This window comes from Episyrphus balteatus, chromosome 3, assembly GCF_945859705.1.
Source record: "Episyrphus balteatus chromosome 3, idEpiBalt1.1, whole genome shotgun sequence".
Classification (NCBI taxonomy): Eukaryota; Metazoa; Arthropoda; class Insecta; order Diptera; family Syrphidae; genus Episyrphus; species Episyrphus balteatus.
Window position 1 is genome coordinate 57,916,539 of NC_079136.1, and position 20,453 is coordinate 57,936,991.

Sequence of the window (20,453 nt, forward strand, 5' to 3'; positions counted from 1 at the left end):
AGAAACTCGTTTGGGCACATGTGATGCTCAAAGGTCAACAGAAGCAGCTTTGTACATAAAAGACGAGAAAAAATACGGTCAATCTAATAAGAAGAAGAATCAAAACTCTCAGAGACGCAAAGGTAAATGCTTTATATGCAAACAGTCTGGTCATTGGAAAAATAATTGTCCAAAGAGAAACAACTCAAAGCAACTTAATTTTGCAAATCGTGAGAGTGCTTCTATTGATGGAAGCAGCTGTGATGCATTTGTTTGCGAGACGATTACCATCGGAGATGCTGTGACAGTAGATGATTGGGTTTTAGATTCGGGAGCCAGTGAGCACATGTGCTTTAGGCGAGAATGGTTCAGTTCTTACGAGAAGTTGGAGACACCAGTCATGATTACAGTGGGCAATGGAACCCAGATCAGAGCGCATGGTAGAGGCGATATCCATATCGAAGCATACAATCATCAACAGTGGGTTAAAAAGCGACTCACAAATGTGTATTTTGTTCCTGACATCAGAGTTAATTTGTTTTCTTCTGGAAGTGCGTTGGATAAAAAAAATTATTCCCTAGTGTCTGACAGTGAAAAATGTGAGATTTTGAAAGATGGCCAACCAGTTGCTATTGGCATCAGATGTAGTCGCCTATATAAAATGCTTTTTAGAGTAAAAAATGAAAGTGTTCATGCTAATCTAGTGTCTAAAATTGAATCTCTGGAAGTGTGGCATAACAGGTTAGGTCACATGTGCATTGGACAAGTTAAAAAAATACTTAATCAACGTGAAATTAAATTTGTTGATAACCCCAATTTTTTTTGTGATGCATGTGCTATGGGAAAAATGCATCGTTCTCCATTTGGTGAAAGTCAGTCTAGAGCAACAGAAAGAGGTGTTCTCGTGCACACAGACCTATGCGGCCCTATGCAGACGAAGTCGTTAGGAGGTTCAAGGTATTTTTTATTGTTCAAAGACGATTATTCAAGCTTTAGAAAAGTATATTTCATTAAAGAAAAAAGTGAGGTTCCGTCTTTAATTGAAAAATTTCTTAATGAAGTTCAGTCTCTTTTAAGCAATATTATTAAAACTCTCAGGTCCGACAATGGTTTGGAGTTTGTCAATAAACATGTTCAAGATCTTTTGTCAGCACGTGGGATTATTCATCAATTGTCTGTTCCTTATAGTCCTCAACAAAACGGACGTGCGGAAAGGGACATGCGTTTTATTGTGGAAATTGCTAGAACTATGCTGCATGGCAACGACTTGCCTCTTAGACTGTGGAGTGAAGCTGTCAATACGGCGGTTTATTTATTAAATCGTTTTGGACCGTCTCCTGTTAAGAACAAAAGCCCTTATGAGTTGTGGTTGCAGCAAACTCCCAGTATTAGCAATTTGAAGTCTTTTGGCAGTGAAGTTTTCATACATATTCCTAAGGAAAAAAGGCAAAAGTGGGATAAAAAGGCTTCGTCGGGAATCTTTGTTGGGTATCCAGATAATACAAAGGGGTTTCGTGTTTGGGTACCAGAATCAAACAAAATACAGCTTTCTCGTGATATTTTGTTTAAAGAGAAGGCAACCTTCAAGCTGGGAACTTCAAATGAAACTCCAAAGGAAGATATTAAGGAACCTGTTGTTGCTGTTGTTGATGAGCTGTTGAAACCTATTGCTGTTGTTGATGAGCCGTTGAGAGGTGATGCTGTTGTTGATGAGCCGTTGAGAGATGTTGCAGTTGAGACAGATAGACTGGAGAACTTGACAGGAAGCGAAGATGATCAATTTAGTTCGGCAGAAGAGGGTGGACCGCACCGAGCAGAGGCCGAAGAAAACACTTTGATAAAAGCCAATGAGAAAACGAAAAGTAAAGAGCTAGAAGCCGCACAACAACGTCGTCGAGGTCAAAAGAAATTCGATGGAGCTTCAGATTCTGTTTTTAAGTCCAAGCTCCGCAGCAATGAAAATTGGGACGCGGGGCCTCATCCAAGTTTGGTAGCTGCAATAACAGAAGGCCATGCATTTTTGGCTGGGACGATGGAGCCATTGACCTATAGTGAAGCTATCAATTCAGAGGATTCTAAAATGTGGATGGCAGCTATGGAAGAAGAAATGGAAGCTCATCGACTGAACAAGACATGGGAGCTCGTGGATTGCCCAAAAGATAGAAAGGTAATTCCTTGTAAGTGGGTATATAAAGTTAAGCTTTCTGCTCAAAACAATATTGAGCGATATAAAGCTAGGTTGGTTATCAAAGGTTGTAGCCAACAAGAAGGAATCGACTTCAACGAAACCTTTAGCCCAGTTGCTAAATTCAATTCAATACGAACAATTATTGCCATAGCTACATGTAAACGACTTTTGTTATACCAATTTGATGTCAAAACCGCTTTTTTGAACGGGACATTAGAAGAGGACATTTATATGGCGCAGCCAATTGGATATGTGGACCAGTCGGGAAAGGTTTGTAAGCTAAATAAAACCTTATACGGCCTCAAACAAGCTTCGAGAAACTGGAACCTGACCATATCTAAACTACTCAATAATTATAATTTTATAACGTGCGCTGCTGATCCATGTTTGTTCGTGCTTCGGAAAGAGGAGAGAATTGTTATAATCGCGCTGTATATAGATGATGGACTGATGGCAGCAACCGACGTGAACGATATTTATGAGCTGATTACATACTTAAATCAACATTTGCAACTTACGATGAATAAGGCGAATTACTACCTTGGTTTGGAACTGAAGCGAAATTCTGCTGGAGATATTCATGTTTTGCAGTCTGCTTACATTCAACGTCTTTTGAGCCGTTTTAATATGGCAGAATCAAAAGGTTTTGCTACACCGTGCGAAGCAATATCAAAATCGTCACTTCTCAGTCCAACTTCTACGGATGAAACTGGTTTTCCGTACCGAGAAGCGATTGGATGCCTGATGTATCTGGCCATAGCTACAAGACCAGATATTTCATATGTTGTTGGAGTTTTAAGTCGATACCTGGACAGGCCAGCTCCACAGCATATCAAAACATTGAAACGAGTCTTTCGTTATTTGAAGGCTACTCAAAATATAGGTATATTTTTCAAAAATAAATGTAACTTAAATCTTTTATGTTATAGTGACTCCGATTACGCTGGCGATGTCGACACACGACGATCAACTAGTGGTTATATATTCCTACTAGGAGATTCACCAATTGCCTGGGGTTCACGAAGACAACGATGCACAGCACTATCATCAACGGAAGCTGAATACGTGGCAGCATCAGAAGCCGTAAAAGAACTCATGTGGATAAGAGTTTTAATAAGAGATATCCTACAAGAGTGCGATGTGCGAGCAATGCTTTATATAGACAACCAAGGAGCTTTGAAACTTATCAAAAATCCGGAATACCATTCGAGGACAAAGCATATCGACGTTCGAGTGCATTTTATAAGAGAAAAGTATTATGAAAATTTATTTGATATTTCTTATATACCAACTAATGAACAATTAGCTGACATATTCACTAAACCTTTATGTAAAGAAAAATTTGAATACTTTAAAGTTAAAATTAATATTATTTAATAATTGTTTGTTTTTGCTTTTCAATTAGAAATTGTAAATGTCAATAATGAGGGGGAGTGTTGAATATACATTATTAACTTGAATTAATTAATCACTCTCTGAATACATTCATTAGTACACTGACTTACAAATTGTTATACTTACTTTCATTACTTTACATTACATTACATTATGTAGTTCTAACCTCAAGTCTTTTGTATTAAACGCTTTAACTTCCTCTTTTTATCCTGGAAGTCAAACTGATCGGTTGTTTTATTTTTATCAAAATGTTTTTTCAGTATTATCGTATCAAAAACATCACAACTAAGAAATATGAGTAGCAAAAAGTTATTTTCCAAAATAATAAATAGCAAAACTAATGTGTTACTCTCATGTTGCATGTAAGTATAACATGCACTGCCTATGACCACCAAAAAAAGTCGGACAACTGAGAAAATAATTTTTTATGGAACAATAATATATGCTACTTCTTCTAAGCCAAAAAGCAAAACACTTTCTGGATTAACTTTGTTTATATCTTTTTTTCAAAATTATGACCATATATAAAAAAAAATGTTTTGCTAAAAAAAAGAAAAAATGTGAAATTCGGTTCCTTTTTCGATAAAAAAAATTTAAGGTGTGATATTTGACTAAATTTTTGTAATAATGTAGTAACTAGGCATCATTATTTTTCAATTGAGGCATCGAAACCTAAAAAAATATTTAATGGAATATTTTTTACGAATTTTTAAAAATATGTTACATGAGAGTAACGCTGGGTCCGAAACGGTTAAACACTTTGTTAAGGGCTTAGAACATTTCTGTTTCCCGCCACCAATTTTTTGATCTTCTGAAAAATGATTAAAAAGGACCATTTTATTCAGTGGAATATTCGAATTTTCGAATTTTCGGTGTTCCGTATTCCGTATTTGAACACATTTTGCCACACTTTTCCCGTTTTAAATCAACAATTTTTCTCAAACAAAAAAGTGAATAATTTATGTATTTATTAGTTATTAAAAAATAATATTAAATTATTGATAAGTGTGTATCTAACAGAGGAAAGCAAACATCAACAGAAACAATTACCATTAGTCAATATAAATGAATTGAAAAACTTCCAACTAGACCATGGATAAACACAAACAATAGGTCGGAAAACGACAAATATAGTTTTTTGAGCTTCACCCCCTCCCTCTTGTCCGCGAAAAAACACCCTTCCAACCAACATTTTTTTAGACTTTTTTTTCCTTGGTTCCTATCCCAAAAGCAAAATTTTTGGCCAGTTTCATTTTTTAAAAAACAATTTTTTTTTATTTGTTGATTTTATGTAGGTACTATTTTACCTGTACTATTAGATTAATAATTTCTGCAAAATTTCATACCAAATTTATTTAAAATAGTCATTATTGACTATTAAATAGTCATTTATTGACTATTAAAAGGCCATTATTGACTATTTAAATAGTCACATATAACTATTTTGATAGTTAACATTGACTATTTAATAGTTAATTTGGAGAATATAAATAGTCAAAATAACTATATTTTAAACTATTTTAATAGTTATCCCGATAATAACTTTTTTGTTCTCTGAGTGTACTGTCTTAAGTTTGTTATAACAATTTTTAACTTGAACGGAAGATTTGATTATTTTTTCAAAATAGATAGGTACTCCAAAATCATTTTCCTAGGGGCCCCACAAATTTATCCTCGCACACGGCTCATTTTGGTCTAGCGCCGCCTCTGAACCTGCCAACTATAGTTTGAAATAATAATTTTTAATTACTTCCTTAAAGAGTGAGTAAAAATACACAACTGAAGGTTTTATAGCTGGATTTTAATAAAGGTTACAATTTTACTCTAAGAATTGTTTAAAACATTTTTTGAAAGGATTCTACTTGGGTAGGTATATCAGGTTTTCCAATAAGGACATGAAACCTTTTTTTTTTAAATATTAGGTAAGCAACAATATGAGTTATCAGGAAAATTTTAATAAGTCACCAATTTAACAAAATTTTTTGTAGAAACGGCCGCTGTCACTTATTTCTAGGGCTCCTCTGGGTTAATTTATCGATTTAACGTAACCCCACACGGAGAAAAAAAAACTTTACTTCTAGTGTATTTAATCAGAATAAGGTTAAATATACCTTAAATAATGTTAAATATACCAGAAGCATAGTAAAGTTAACCATGCATTAAATGAAAATAAATGAAGGTACCTGTATATGCTCAGGCATTTATTTCAGGATTATCTACCTCATTAAATTTTTATGAGCAAAATCTTTTCTTAACTTTATTTTAAATGTTCTCCACTTGAATAACAACGAATTCCGCTAAATGCTTTTAAAATAATATATAAGTTCTAAAAATGTCTCGTAATTTTTTGGTTTTCTTTTAAATCTGGCCACGAGTCAGTTTTATTGTTTGCAAATGATTTTTGTTTCATGCAAACTATTAAAAAAAATTTCCAACTTGTTAAAGGCTTTTAAACGCGAGTAAGTTTTGCAAGCTTATTTATTTTGTTTTGAATTCACCTTAAAAAAGCCCTTTTCTTAGAAAGCAATTGACTCCTGTCCTACCCGTGACATCAATAAATCAATTTTTTTAAGATAAATAGATACAATCATTTTCATGTTAATTCGATTTAAGTCATAGCAGCAAAATCTGTAAGAAACGTTTCCAAAATTTTCCAAAAACCACTGCTATTTTGTTCTGTTACACCGTGACAGTAGAAATGAGCCTTATTATTTTCTAAAGTAATTAAGGTGGTATATTTTTTTTACATTTAAACTTATTAACAATGTTCTTTTAGTATTTAAACAGTCTAATTAAATTTTGTACAATTTTATGTAGAATTTAAAAAGAAAACAAATAAATTTACTGCACAATTGTTTCCCACCCGTGACAATGGAATGCGTCAAATGTGGCAAACACAAAGTTCAATTTTATTAACTTGTTTTGTATGGAGTTGTTTAAATAAGATTTATTGATCAACAAAGTTTCTGTAGTTTGAGGGTTGCCATCTAATAATTTTTTATTTAAAACATGAAACTATCGAAATAAACAATCTGTTATACAAGGCTTGATTTTTCAATATCTTTGTTTTATGATCTTATATTTTGCAGATAACCAATAAAATGATCGCTCATTTGCCGTCATCAGTGTAACGTCATTATTTTTGTAGGTATAGGTGTCGACATAAATTCAACGGGTAATAAGGCCTACTTATAACATTTTGAATTAAAAGATTTCAAATCTTAAAGGCCAGCGATAGATAGATAGCATGTTGACAATTAAAAATGCAGCATGGTTGTGAAGATGAAATATAGATATAACAAGTACTTATATTGTGATAAATTTACTTAGTATTGAAATAATAGGCCTTATTACCCGATCAAAATAAATTAGGACTAAAACAAATTATTATTAATATGTTTCATTTTGCTTTTGATTTAGTTGAGTCTGTTATGTAGGTAAATTTTTACTAAAATTTTAAAAAGTAGGTATTAATAAAGCCTGGATTATTTAGGCCTTATTACCCGCACCTACCTTATTTCCTTACATTTCCTATCAAATGTCTTATATAATATTTGTACACTTAATTTTTACACATTTACATGGTAGCAAGCAGGCAAGGTAGGTGCCTTAATTTTTTTTTTAATTATAATTCATAAAATTTAAAACATATTATCAATTAGCTTAAAGTATTTATTAAATAATACGAATGAATTTTATTTAATTTTTGTTTGTATCTGATGGAATCAGGATAACAAGTTAGTATGAAGACATGTTGAAATAAAAAAAAAGAAAAACAATTTTTATCAGTGGGGGCAGAGAGAGGCAAAACACGCTCATCAAAAACGGAAATTTCAAAATGAGAAATATGTCCGCCTAAAGCTGGTTATTTTTTTTTTTTTTACTATATATGTTGCCAGCGGGCGCCTGGGATTGTAATTCATATATATGTATGTAGAGGGAGATTCCGAATAGCCATCATCATAGAAGCAGCCTTGAAGAATTTTTTTTTTTTTTTTCGTTATAGTCTCCCCGAGGGTTTAATTTTTTTATCCAGGGTTTTTAGTTTCCCAAAAAAAATATAAGAAAAAATAATCACACTCCTCTATATTTCTGACTAAGAGAGAGTGAGAGGAATACAAAAAAAAAGAAAACTCGCACTAAAGAAGAATATCGCATGGCATGTTTTAGTCAGCTGTCAAATATTTTGACATGGGTCCCATACTTTTTCCAATGGTTTTAGTTTTCGGGGATTTAACACTGTTTTTTTTTCGTGATGGGTAGATGTGTGTGTATTTGTGTGTTGGTATGTTTTAACGTACAAATCCATCCCAAAAGTAATTTCTAACGAAAAATTTCTATGGAAAGCAAAATACAAAAAAAATCGAAAAAAAACTAAACCAGACGAACATAGCCAGAGGGCAGTAGTCAAAAAAAACCCTCATATCCTCGCATCCGCCTTCTTACATATGCGATGCTCTCCAACTCACATGATGGCTAGGTTGTGTGTCCGAATCAAAATTCAGCTGTTGTCATGAAAGATTGGCTAACACATTCATAATAAAAAAAAAAAAAGAAAAACTAAAACATTGAACAAAACGAAGAAAAAAAGGACAACAAGAATGAAAAACAAAAAAAATGAAATTACCCTTAGGGATTGCACTTGACGTGTTTGTTAATTTCTCACTCCCACAACCCCACATTCTCATATATATAGAGGTAGCCCCAAAAAGGACTCTTTTTTTTTTGATAATGACTGCAAAAAGGTATCAATTTTGTTTAGCAATTTTAGGCAAAACTTAAAAAAAATTAATTATAATAAACTTAAACAAATTTTGAATGCAAAATTGCAACTAAAAAAAATTTACTACGAATTTTGTTTTTTAATTAAATGGATAAAATTTTTTTTTGTTTGTTTTGTTTTTTAAAGGAAATCCTACCTCCACATGCGCCACCGCCTGAACAATCGCCCCACAGTGCCAATTTGAGAGAGTGGACATGGACATGAAAAATAATGTAAAAATGTTTTTTATGTAGATATTGTTATGGGAATATGTTTTTTTTTTTTGTATTTTTTTATCAATTTTAATTTTTCTATATTTAATTTTTTTTTAAATGTAGCAACAAACGACACAACGAGTATGGAATATCATTCACACACATAAAAACACAATTTTTTAATAGAAAATATTACAAAGCATCAAAAAGAAATACGAAAAAAAAAATGAAAAATACAAAAGAAAAGTGACAAAAAATAAAAAAAAAATTCAGAAACAACAGGAAAATGATAAAACCCCGAAAAATACAAAAAAAATAGAAAAAAGGTAATCCGAGTTGATATTATACCCTTATGGTCTTTTGGGGATATATAACACGCCGATATACCTAATGACAAATGAAAATGAAACAGGTTGCATATCAAAAAGAGGGGGACTACAATTTATTAATAAAAATGATGGAAAAGTTCTTCAAAAAATTATACAAAAACATAGGAGGCATACAAGAGTAGAAAGAAGTAGAAAGGTAACAAAACTACAAGGTTGTTTGTACCCTTTTATGATGACAAAATTCCTTTAAAAAAGTTAAGGATTTAATAGTGAATAATATCTACATTTTCAAACCATCACCATACACCAAAACCAAATAAAGATAAAAAATAATACAAGTCTATCTACTGATGGCACACCTTCTATAAATTAATGCACAAAATATCTATAAATTAAAGACAGAAGTTTGTGAGAAGAGATGACTTCCGATACCTATTGTTTTATTTTTTGAAGTTATACTTCTTATGGGAGGGTGGGTATGAAAATTTACTTTTTGACAAGAATGTCAAAGGGATTATGACGCGATCACCCTGGGTAGCAGGGCTGTCGTTTCACCTTTAGAGTACGCAGTACTTTAGTATTTAAAAATGCAGTACGCCACAGTACGGCAAACATAAAACACACAACACGTAGCAAGTTACATGTTTCATGTGGCAAGTTGCATGTGGCAAGTTGCATGTGGCAAGTCGTATGTGGCAAGTTGCATGTGGCAAGTTGCATGTGGCAAGTTGTATGTGGCAAGTTGCTTGTGGCAAGTTGCATGTGGCAAATTGCGTGTGGCAAGTTGCATGTGGCAAGTTACATGTGGCAAGTTGCCAGGGTTGCAAAAAGCTAACATTTCAGCTCAGCTCACAGCTCAGCTCAAATTTGAGCTAGGTACCATAGCTTAGCTCATTTGAGCTGAGCTGAAAGTGAGCTGAGCTGAAAGTGAGCGCCCCAACTTCCAACGCCTATATCTCGGAATTTTGAAAAAAATGAAAAAAATTTTTTTGATGCCAAAAGGTAGCGGGGACTCTAACCTACATTTGGGTACAACTTCCATCCCTGTAGGTACACGCGTTCTCAAACCAGGAGAACTTAAAGGTAAAAAAAAGTTAAGCCCGATTCTGAAAAAATAGGCACGATGTGGCGGTTTAACATGCAAAGCGATTTTTTAAAAATCTGACAATGTGCAAAGCGTAGGCCCATGACACAAGCTATCATTTGGCATCACTCCCAAAAATTGCTCTCAAGCGGCTTAGCTTCCAGGAGCGTTCAAAGATTCGGGGATTTTTCGAAAAAAAAATTTACCCCAACTTTCAAACGCGATTTTCTCGGAATTTTGAAAAAAGTCGTAAAACCGGATTGTACCTAATTTTTTTTATGATTAAAAAAGAAATATTTTACTAAAAAAATAGAAATATATATTTACTATTAACCCTAGAAAGATAATCTACGTCTGTAAGACGTATGGCGTGTAAAGAACTGTTTTATCTAATTCAATTCAAATTTCTGGGTTTTTGTTAAATTGATTTGATTTATTATATCACTTCTTTAAAATAATCTAAGTAATGAGTTAAATAAATATGACAAAAAGTGTTAACATAAGACCAAAAATCTTTTTTAGAATCATACGTCTCTGAGACGTATATTATGATTATCTTTCTAGGGTTAAAAAAAACCAAGAGAAAGATCACGAAAAATTATCTGTTTTATTTATAAAAATATCCATGTGTTAAAATAATTCCATTAATAACTAGAACCAAACATCTTGAGCTATGGTGTTTTATAAAAGTTTAAAATATCTTCATATTTCATTATACTTTCCAAATAAAAATCAATGTATCCTCTCACCCATCACAGCTCAGCTCAGCTCACTTTACTTTAGCTCACCCAACAGCTCAGCTCAACCATCAGCTCAGCTGACTTTCAGCTCAGCTCAAATGAGCTGAGCTATGGTACATAGCTCAAAAGTCAGCTAGCTCAAAATTTGAGCTGAGCTGTGAGCTGAGCTCAGCTCACTTTTGAGCTTTGTAGCAACTCTGCAAGTTCCATATTGCTACTACTAGTGCTGAAGCACACACAATTCTCATAAAATAACCATATCGCACATTTTATGCTCAATTCATTTAGTTTCGTTAAGCGTATACCGTACGTTCTGAACCGCACAACATGTGTAAATTTCACAGAATAAATTGAAAACTACATGGACGCAAGGAGGATGAAAGAATTAATTTATTGTTCACTTGATAAAAATGTAAAAAAACGATGTGTGGATTAATAAATTTAATAATAGAAATTAAAAATATCAAATGAAATTCATTTACATATACTGAATGAGAAGTATAACTTCAGTCGCGTGTACATGTGTACACACACTCTTTTTTTTTATTTTAAACGTTCAAGGAAAAACAAGATTTTATGCAACAAAAAAAAAGGAAATTTTTGTTTGGGTTTTAATTTCGGAGAGGCTTATGCTTTTTCATTTGAAGAATATCAAAAACTACTAAACTTTGTGGCTTTAACTTAGTATCTTGTATGCCTTTTCATAACTTCATCCGTATCTTGTTCACTACCTTCATCTCATTTAACTAAGCTTTGTATGGCCTATAACCAGCAGACAATTAAAATGCTTTAAACGATACTTCATTTGTCAAATTGTGGTCAGTGGTTCCGAAGTTATGGGGGAACAAAGATTAAAATTTTATTTTGATATTCTGTAATTTGGTGAAAAAAGTAGACCACTGTGTAATTTTCACTGGATTACAGTGTAACAAAAAAAAGTTAAAATCTTTTGACCCCTGCATTTTTTTCAGCCGATTCCAGGCATAAAAAAAATGTTTTAATCTTTGTTCCCTCATAACTTCGAAAATACTGATCATAATTTGATAAATAAAGTATCGTCAATTGCATTTTTGTCGTCTACTGTTTATAGGCTATAAAAATTTTAGTTAAATGAGATTCAAACGATGAATGAAATACGGAACAAAACTATTATCAAATTATGAAAATCCAAATTTGAGCCACTGGATTTCTATCGCTCAGTCCGATTGAAAGTTTTCCGATGAATCCGAACGAAAATTGTATCTTAAAAAACATTTAAAACTCTTATTGACGCAAGACATTTATCATTGGTATGGTCGGGAGGTAAAAAATCATGCGGAATGAACCCCGGCCCGCTCCGGCTCAAGAACAACTTTTGAAATAACCCCGAAAACTGGTAAAAATCAGCATTTTTGATTTTCTAACGGGAATATCTCGAAAACGTGATGTGATAGAATTTTTCTAACTTCGGATTCGAGCTCAGCAAACAAAAAACCTATATAAAACTATATTTTGGTTTCTGTAACAAAAGAAAAAAGTTTAATTTTGTTGACCAGTGTAATCGAACATAAGTTCAAGTCAATAATTGATTGACAATTATTGTCAAATTTTATTTTTAAAGAAATGAGACTTCTATTGAATTTTATACTTAAGGCAAAATTTTTATCATAGGTGCCTATCTTAGGGTCCTAACATACCGTAAACGGAGCAACCCTAACATACAAAGTTAAGATTAAGTAACCTGCTAAGCGAAGAATTGAGTGATAAAATTTCCAGTAGGTTAGGTATACCTAAAATTTGTAAGTAATGACCCTTTGGTGGAATGATTAGTAAAAATAACGATGGACTGTCACGCCAGAGGGTTATTCTTATTACAAATCCAGTCACCTCAACATTTTGGAAATCCTTTTTTGCTCTCAGGGGAAGTATAAGAACAGATTTGAAAAGTATAAGGCTCAAATGTCTACCTTGTGGTATCCCAGAAAAGTCTTCAAAAAATCTAGAATTTCGTTGTTTTTTTTTCTGAACAAATTAGAAATGATTTTCCAAGCTGCTTTCAAAATTGAATTTTATTTCATCCTCATTTTTCGTATTATTCCCAGAAATTACAGTCATCACAATGAACTTAACCTTACACATATCTTCAATCTGTCTGAATTGCATTGAAAAACATCTCTTAATTAAGTATTTTTTTTTTTAAGTTAAATTATAAAATTTCTCCACGTCTCAATAACACGCACCATTGAATGGGAACTATACCGACGAGTCTTATCCACGAAATCATCGAAATATTCTCACCACTCTCTTCCATGTACTTATACTCGTACCTAAAAATAGGTAAATAGATTACCCACCGACTGTGACTTCACTGAGTACTTAGAGTTTGAAAATATTTCTACCCCCATCGTTCCTATAGAAAACATACATCTTTACACAAAAGGATCTTGAAAAGTTGAAGAACTGATTCTCGAAAAGAAAATATAAGAATAATATATACGGGATCAACGTTTGGGTCTTAAATGTACTACAAGTTTTCTGCAAAACTAAGTCCTTTTATACTTAAGCTTTTTATTTCACGAAAAATAAAAAAAAAAAATAAAAAAAATGCAATGAAGTATCCTGGGGGTTAAAACAAGGACGATGTCTTCAACAAAGAAAAACACCATATCCATACTATACGTTTTGTTTCTTTTTCTTCTGATTTGCCCTTTTTTTGTATAAGAAGCATAGGGCTTTAGATTTTGAGCCACCTATAGAGCGAATGGATCCCTACGATGCGATAGGACTATATAGAGTTTGGATACAAAAAAACAATACAAAAGGATAAAATGGTACAAAGTTAAAGTGAAATATAAAAGTTGACGAGTGATGCACGTGGAGGTATATAGCATCTATACCATCAAGGTATATGGCTTCTCCTGTATATAAACTTCTTCTTCTTCTATAAGGAGTAAAGTATATCCTTGCGAAAAATTACATATAAAACAGTGCAGAATAAAAAGAGATTATATTGCACTACAGGAGCATAGAGAAGATGAAAAACTACCAAGGTGATGATGCTTTGAACTTTTAGAATCCCTTTCAATTTGAACTTGTATTGATTTTTATTCATAGGGTATAAAATAGAAGACGAAGAAAAAAAAAAAAACTTCTATAATGTCTGTTAAAGTATAAGGAATATAGAAGGATTTTTCTTTGTTGTGTCCTTTTCGGTGGTTAAGAAGGAATTTATAAATAAATATTGAAAATTAAATTGAAAACAACAGCTATAAAAGAAGATGAGAGAGTATTTCGGTTATACCAACTCTCTATGTTTTAACTCTTTTTTTTTACTTTTTTTTTCTCTTTCCAAGTGACGGCGAGGATATTTTTATCAAGATATCCGCACGAAATGAGCCACTTGTTGCCATATCACGTTGGAAAATTTGTTGAATGTCGTTAAAATTTATGACCCACCACCACCATCACTGCCGCCATCATCGCATTTATAGAGTCTGCCAAAACCAAAAAGTAGCAAATCCTAGTGTAACTACAGTTACAAGTAGGTATTATCGTCATCATCATCAGCATCATCAGCAGCTTGTTGTTTGGGGGTTTACTTTGGCTATAATAATAATGGCGGCGGGAACGACGGATATAGAAATAGAATTTAAAAATTAAAAGGGTACAGAGGATAAATCAATTAAGGTATTGAAGACATTTTTGTTTTTTTTTTTCTCTTTTGGGGGTAGATGGGAGAGAAGTAAATAAAAGAAAGATTATTTTGATTTTAATCTTAATTTAATGGAAGAAAATTCTTAGACTCAATCGGGATAGCTGTTTTTTTTGACAATGATAGTAAAGGTTCAGCCTTTGATCTTTTAAATCCAGACTTTTGGATTCAAGTAGTTACAGAAACTGAGTTTAAAGTCTAATAATTGGAAATTCGTAAGTCTCATTCGAATCTGTTAAATATAAATGGAACTCTTGAACTTCAACAAAAAATTCAGTAAATATCAGTGAAAATAAAATGAAAAATTTTTTGCAACTGGAAGTACTGAAATTGGGTGGTATTGCTAGAAAATTTCTATTAAACTGGTAAATTTCAATCGAAACTGTAAAATTTTAACAGATTTTGGTAGATTTTAGCGGAAACTGATAAATGAGCTGATATTTTTGGCAAACTAATATCAGCAGAAATTTGAAAATCTAAGTGAAGTTTAGCATTTCCAAAAAAAAAAATAGATAAATTTTCAGTAAACTTCAGTCAAAACTATTAAATTTTAACAGAAACTTCGAAAAATTCCTGGGAAAACTGATAAATCAGCTAGTATTGCTGAAATATTTCTGCAGAAATTTCAGTGCATTTCAGTAGAAATTTAAAAATCTCAGTGAAGTTTAGCATTTCCGAAAGAATGAAAATTTCTCAGTAAATTTCAGTCAAAACTGTTAAATTTTAACTGTAACTTCGGATAATTCCTGCGGAAACTGATTAATCAGCTGATATTGCTGAAATATTTCGGTAGAAATTGGAAGACCTTAGTGAAGTTTACATTTCCGAAGAAACTGTTAAATTTTAGTCGAAATTGTTAAATTTCAACAGAAACTTCAGTTAATTTCAGTGGCAACTGATAAATCAGTAGGTAGATGGTAGATATTGCTGAAATATTCCAACGGAAATTGGAATATCTTAGTGAAATTTTACATTACCGAAAAAAAACTGTTAAATTTCATTCGAAACTGTTAGATAAATTTAATAGAAACTTTGGTAAATTTCAGGTGAAACTGATAAATCAGCTGATATTGCTATGAGAAATTTCAGCAGAAATTGGAAAATATCTGCTAAAACTGTTACATGTCAGTTGAAACTGTGACATATAACAGAAAACTGTTGAATCATAAACGAAACATGGTATCTACATTTCTGAGGAAACTGATAAATTTCGGTCAAACTATCAAAACTCAGAAAAAAAATCAGCTGAGACTCTCTCAAATCTCAATTAGAATCGGTAAGTTAGCCGAATGTGGTAAATCTCTGCTGAAAAAAATGATAAGTCAGCTGTAACAGCTGGAAAATTTCAGCATAAAATGATTAATCTCCAGTAAATATTAGCAAAAACTATTGCATCTTTTTCTTTCTTGAGTTTGAGCGGAAATTTCAGCTGTAACTAAACTAAAACTTAGTGCTTTACCAGAAGCTGAAACTAGTAAATTCTATTTTGAATCGCTTGATTTAAACAAAAACTATAATGAACTCGTGAATTTAAGCTTAACCTGTCGAATTTTAATTTTGAACTAGTACTGGCAATATTATCAGCTGAAGATGCTAAATTTCAGCGGAAACTTGTAGAATGAGAATGGTACAGCTGAAAATTTCAACAGAAACTTTAAAATTGGAGTTGAAAGTAGGTTAAAACTAGTAAATATCAGTTAAAAAAAGTAAGTAGGACTTAACAAACTTATAAACCTCAGCCGAAACTGGTGAATGTTAGTGGAACCGGTTATTGTGACTTTGACTGAATTCCGATTTCGTAAGTCGAAAACAAATTTTTTGTACCTAAAACACAAAAAATTAATATAAAAATACCGATTTTTTTCAATAACAATTTTAAAGTAAATAAAAGCTATGATTTCAGCCCATTTTCACCGCCAAACCTACTCAGTACCTACATGAAAACCTTGATTGGTATACCAATGCAAAGTCGCTGAATTGACAAGTTAATCTCAAAATAAGAGCTCAATAATATTAATTGCAATGTCTTTTAAAAATCTAGTGACAATATTTTCTTCCATCATATAAAGAAGTAAGTATGGTTGTTGTCAAAGCAACCGTATATATATAAAAGTTTAGCTTATAAAATGTATAAAATCCATTTTATACTCTTAAAGAATGAATAATGATACATTTCAAAGTAAAAAAATAATAATAAATTATCAACACGACAAAAAACCCTTTTCTAACTCCGAATTCATGTTACAACTTAATTGAAATGTGGAGGCCGAAAGTATCTTCTTATACACAATCGTGAAAAATTCCTAAAGGCCTGGGTCTAGGGAATAGGCAAGGGTACAAAAAATAAAGAACCTAAACAATAATACAAAAATCGACTAAAAGTAAAAAATTATATTAAGATAAAAACCCAACAACACAAGAATCGTAGCTATAAACTATAAAAAAAGTGTAGTAAAAGAATACAAAAATAAAAAAAAGCGTCACCGTCACGATATCAATCCCCCTCTTTTCAACTCAATCCATCGAGGAGCGCATACTCTTTTCCTATATATTCCCAAAGAGATATCTGGACATCATATGAAGTTGTTCTTCTTCACCGCCATCCTCACTCATTTTTAAACCGAAAACACTGAGATTTCTATGCGCTGATCCATTCGCACACAATCATAGTATTTTTGTCCCAAAAATAACAAAAAAAAAAAAAAAAAAAAAAACGGGCTAAAGGATAAGAATGGTGCCAAGCTATTACCATCATGCTGGCCAACAACGACGTTCGACGCGCAGGCAGCGCCATCGCCATCGACACGAACTAAAAGAGGTTATAGGGTTCGAGAGTGTAAATGAAAACCTCTTTTGATATCAGAATTTTTTCTGCGTTTTTTTTTTTCGATTTTTTTTTTTTGCTAAAAATTGCTGCTTTCATTTTTCGTTGACGGTGAGCTCTTCACGGAGGCATTTTTTAAGCCCACTGTTACAGGCTATAACACTATACACCAAGCATGTGGATTGGATAAGGCACTTCTGCTAGCCCCAGAGAGTAGTATCGGCGCGAAGGCTTTAAGCAGAGGACGACACTACACCGATATGATGGTGGTATCACCGACCAAGAAGTAGACGAAGGTTTTTTGTTTTTTTTTGTTTGGTATATTCGAGATGAGATGGTAGTGGCTGGCGGGATGAAGTAAAAAAAACCGTGTACCAGAGATTAATAAATTGATGGCATCCATTGCATATAACATGTAACTAATGGCAGTAATCAATTTTGCTTTACATCTCAATCTGCTTTTCGCCTGCTCCTCTCTCTCTCTCTCTCTTCCTGTTCACCCTGGTTGTTGGCTGTTACTCCTGGTGCACCATCATTTAACAAATATAAAAAAAAAATAATACAAAAAAAAAAAAACAGAACAAAACAATTCACAACAGAGACTTTAAGAAATAAAAGGAAACAGAAAAGATGGAAAATGGGAAAAAGGAATCACACATATACGGGGGCTAAGGGGAGTGATGAAAAAAAAAAGAAAAGAAAAATTCAATAAAACGAGGAAACGATGTTATTATAAAACCACCAAATACCCTCTTTTTGCTGCTTTTTGAAAAGGTAGAGTTTACCCAACATACAACCTACATATGGAACACCCCCCTCGATATCAGTTTTATTATTTTTCTACCACTTCATTATAACCGGGTTCATAGGGTAAATTTTATTAATTTTATAATTCAAGAGTAGTTTCTTCGAAGAACTTTTTTAGGTGAGAATGTATGTGATTTCATACATGTCATTTTTTGAACCACTTAGTTGTGAGCAATTGAGTTAACGCCAATTTCATTTCCATTTCCCATCGACACCACACACAGAGTTGTTGTTTCTTAGGGCTTATAAGTTAATTGATTTATTTCTTAAACCTTAGAGGTCTTAATGCAAACATTCTTGGTTGAAAAGTCTTATAATTCAATCATGGCTATACTTCTTCTAAGCATCAAATTTAAGTCCAGGATCATCTGAATTGATTAGGCTCCGAAATTGATATAACAAGGTCAATGAAACATTGTAAGCAATTTAGTTGGCTCGTATAATTTTATTTCAAATCTAAATCTTACTGATAAATTGTCACTATCGAACTTGAATGATATCCATTTGGTGAAGAGACCCCTGTAGGGTCTTTATTATTTTTTAATATTTAAAACAAACCCATATACGATCATCGCTTGTCTTAACGCTTGGAAGCTTTATCTGAGTATAAGAAAATTAAGACCTTATATCAAAAACTTTAGGGGGTCATAATCACAATCTTGGAACAAAAAGGGTTACAAAAAAAATTACAAATGCCATTCAACGTGTTTGGTTTTAATACATTTCGAAGATTGTTTTTTTAGCTCTTTTTTTCTAGCTTAGGACCTTACATTATGTCAAATTTTAGTAACTTACTGGTTTGAATAGGATTCTCAAAATGAAATGCAAAAGAATATAATTATAATAATAAATAATTAATAGGTATACGTATAAGAAGATTTCAGGGGTCTCAATTTTGTTTTAATTTTTTTAGCCCGGAAATCACATTCGTGATTAATATGCGATTTTCATTGATTTTGGGTAGCATTTTGTGAAACCATTTTAGTATGGGAACTATCAGACCCTACAATATGTTGAAAGTTTTAAGGGTCTCAATTTTGTTTCTTTATTTTTTGATCCAGGCGTCACATGCGTAATCTATGTGGGATTTTCAATGTCTTTGGTTTAAGTTCTATAAACTTGTTTAATATGGAAACTTTAAGACCTTACAACACGTTGATAATTTGGAGGGTCTCAATTTTGTTTCTTAATTTTTCAGTTCTTATGTGACATCCGTAATCAAACTCAATGTTGGATATTCATTGTCATTGGTTTAAGTTTTTTGAAACTATTTAAATATGGGATCTTTAAGACCCTACAACAACAACAACTTTGATGAGTCATAATAATGATGAAAAATTTTAGAAAAAAAACCCTACAAAAGTGGTTTTTTTTTCAAATATTTTATATTCAGAACTTTGATGATGGTGATGAAGTACTCATACTAAAAACTCATTACAAGGATGTCCTTGCTTAAATGGAGTATATTTGCTCATGTTTTTGAGACTTATATAAATTATTCCTTTTACATACAAAGCTAAGGCCATGTTTTGTTCTATCGACTTTATATAAGTGAGTTTAGGTTCCTAAATGTAAAATCATAGCTTGTAATTTATTTTAAGGGCAACATCTATTAAACTGAGCATTTGCTCAAGATTTTTCTCTTCCTTAGAAACAATAAAATATGACGTGTATGAAATGTTTGTACAAATTCGTTCAAATCAATGTTTAAAAATCTTTTTTGCATCGAGCATTTACTTTGAGCAGTTGCTCTATTTTCTACATACCATTTATAGCGTATATCCTATAGCAATATGAAACATTATCCAGTTTTTCTATGTAATTTTTTCGAATCAAAAAAAGTTTTGTTATGATATTTTTCCATGCTATGGCTTTTGCTTCTTTGGGAATAAAAATAAATCCATCCCTCTCAAACCCCCTATAACCTTTTGTATATATCATTTCCACTTCCATATGATATGAAATCCTTGCCAGAGCAAGAATGAAAATAAATGTTAAGTTGTATAAACTATCACGTCTTTAGGCACACGAGCACAACGGACATCGGTCATCCCTGAACCCTGGCGATGCTGATGCTTTTTAAGCTTGTGTTCCATTCGTACAAATATAAAATATTTTTGCCCACAGTCAGCAGAGCAATGTGGGTATTAAAAAAAAATATATGAAAAAACAACAAAATTCAATGCACAGGGATATTTCGGTGCACGAAAACAACATTAAGTGGTTCATTGTTCGATGCTTCCTGTTGCACTCTCTCGCAGTGTGATGTTTTTTTGTTATGTATAAAAAATGTAGTCCTCTATAAGAATGAGAGATTTCAATTTAAACCATTTGCTTGGTAGATTTGTCTTCATTTCCTTTTACCATATCACAACTTTAGACTTTATACAGACTCTAAGGATAGGATAGTTTGGAGCTGGAACATGCGATTGCGAGCGC

At 32.4% G+C, this 20,453-nt stretch overlaps 1 protein-coding gene across 6 annotated transcripts in view; it reads right to left on the reverse strand.

Moving 5' to 3' along the window:
- LOC129915264 (homeotic protein antennapedia) overlaps nt 1-20,453 on the reverse strand; it is a 270,307-nt gene that overhangs the window by 12,330 nt on the left and 237,524 nt on the right. For 4 of the 6 annotated variants that reach the window (XM_055994752.1, XM_055994749.1, XM_055994754.1 and 1 more), the window contains one exon: nt 8,482-8,499. The exons of the other annotated variants lie outside the window; for them this stretch is intronic. In XM_055994752.1, the coding sequence (XP_055850727.1) occupies nt 8,482-8,499 (18 nt within the window). The remainder of the gene's footprint in view (nt 1-8,481; nt 8,500-20,453) is intronic. 6 annotated transcript variants of the gene reach the window in all.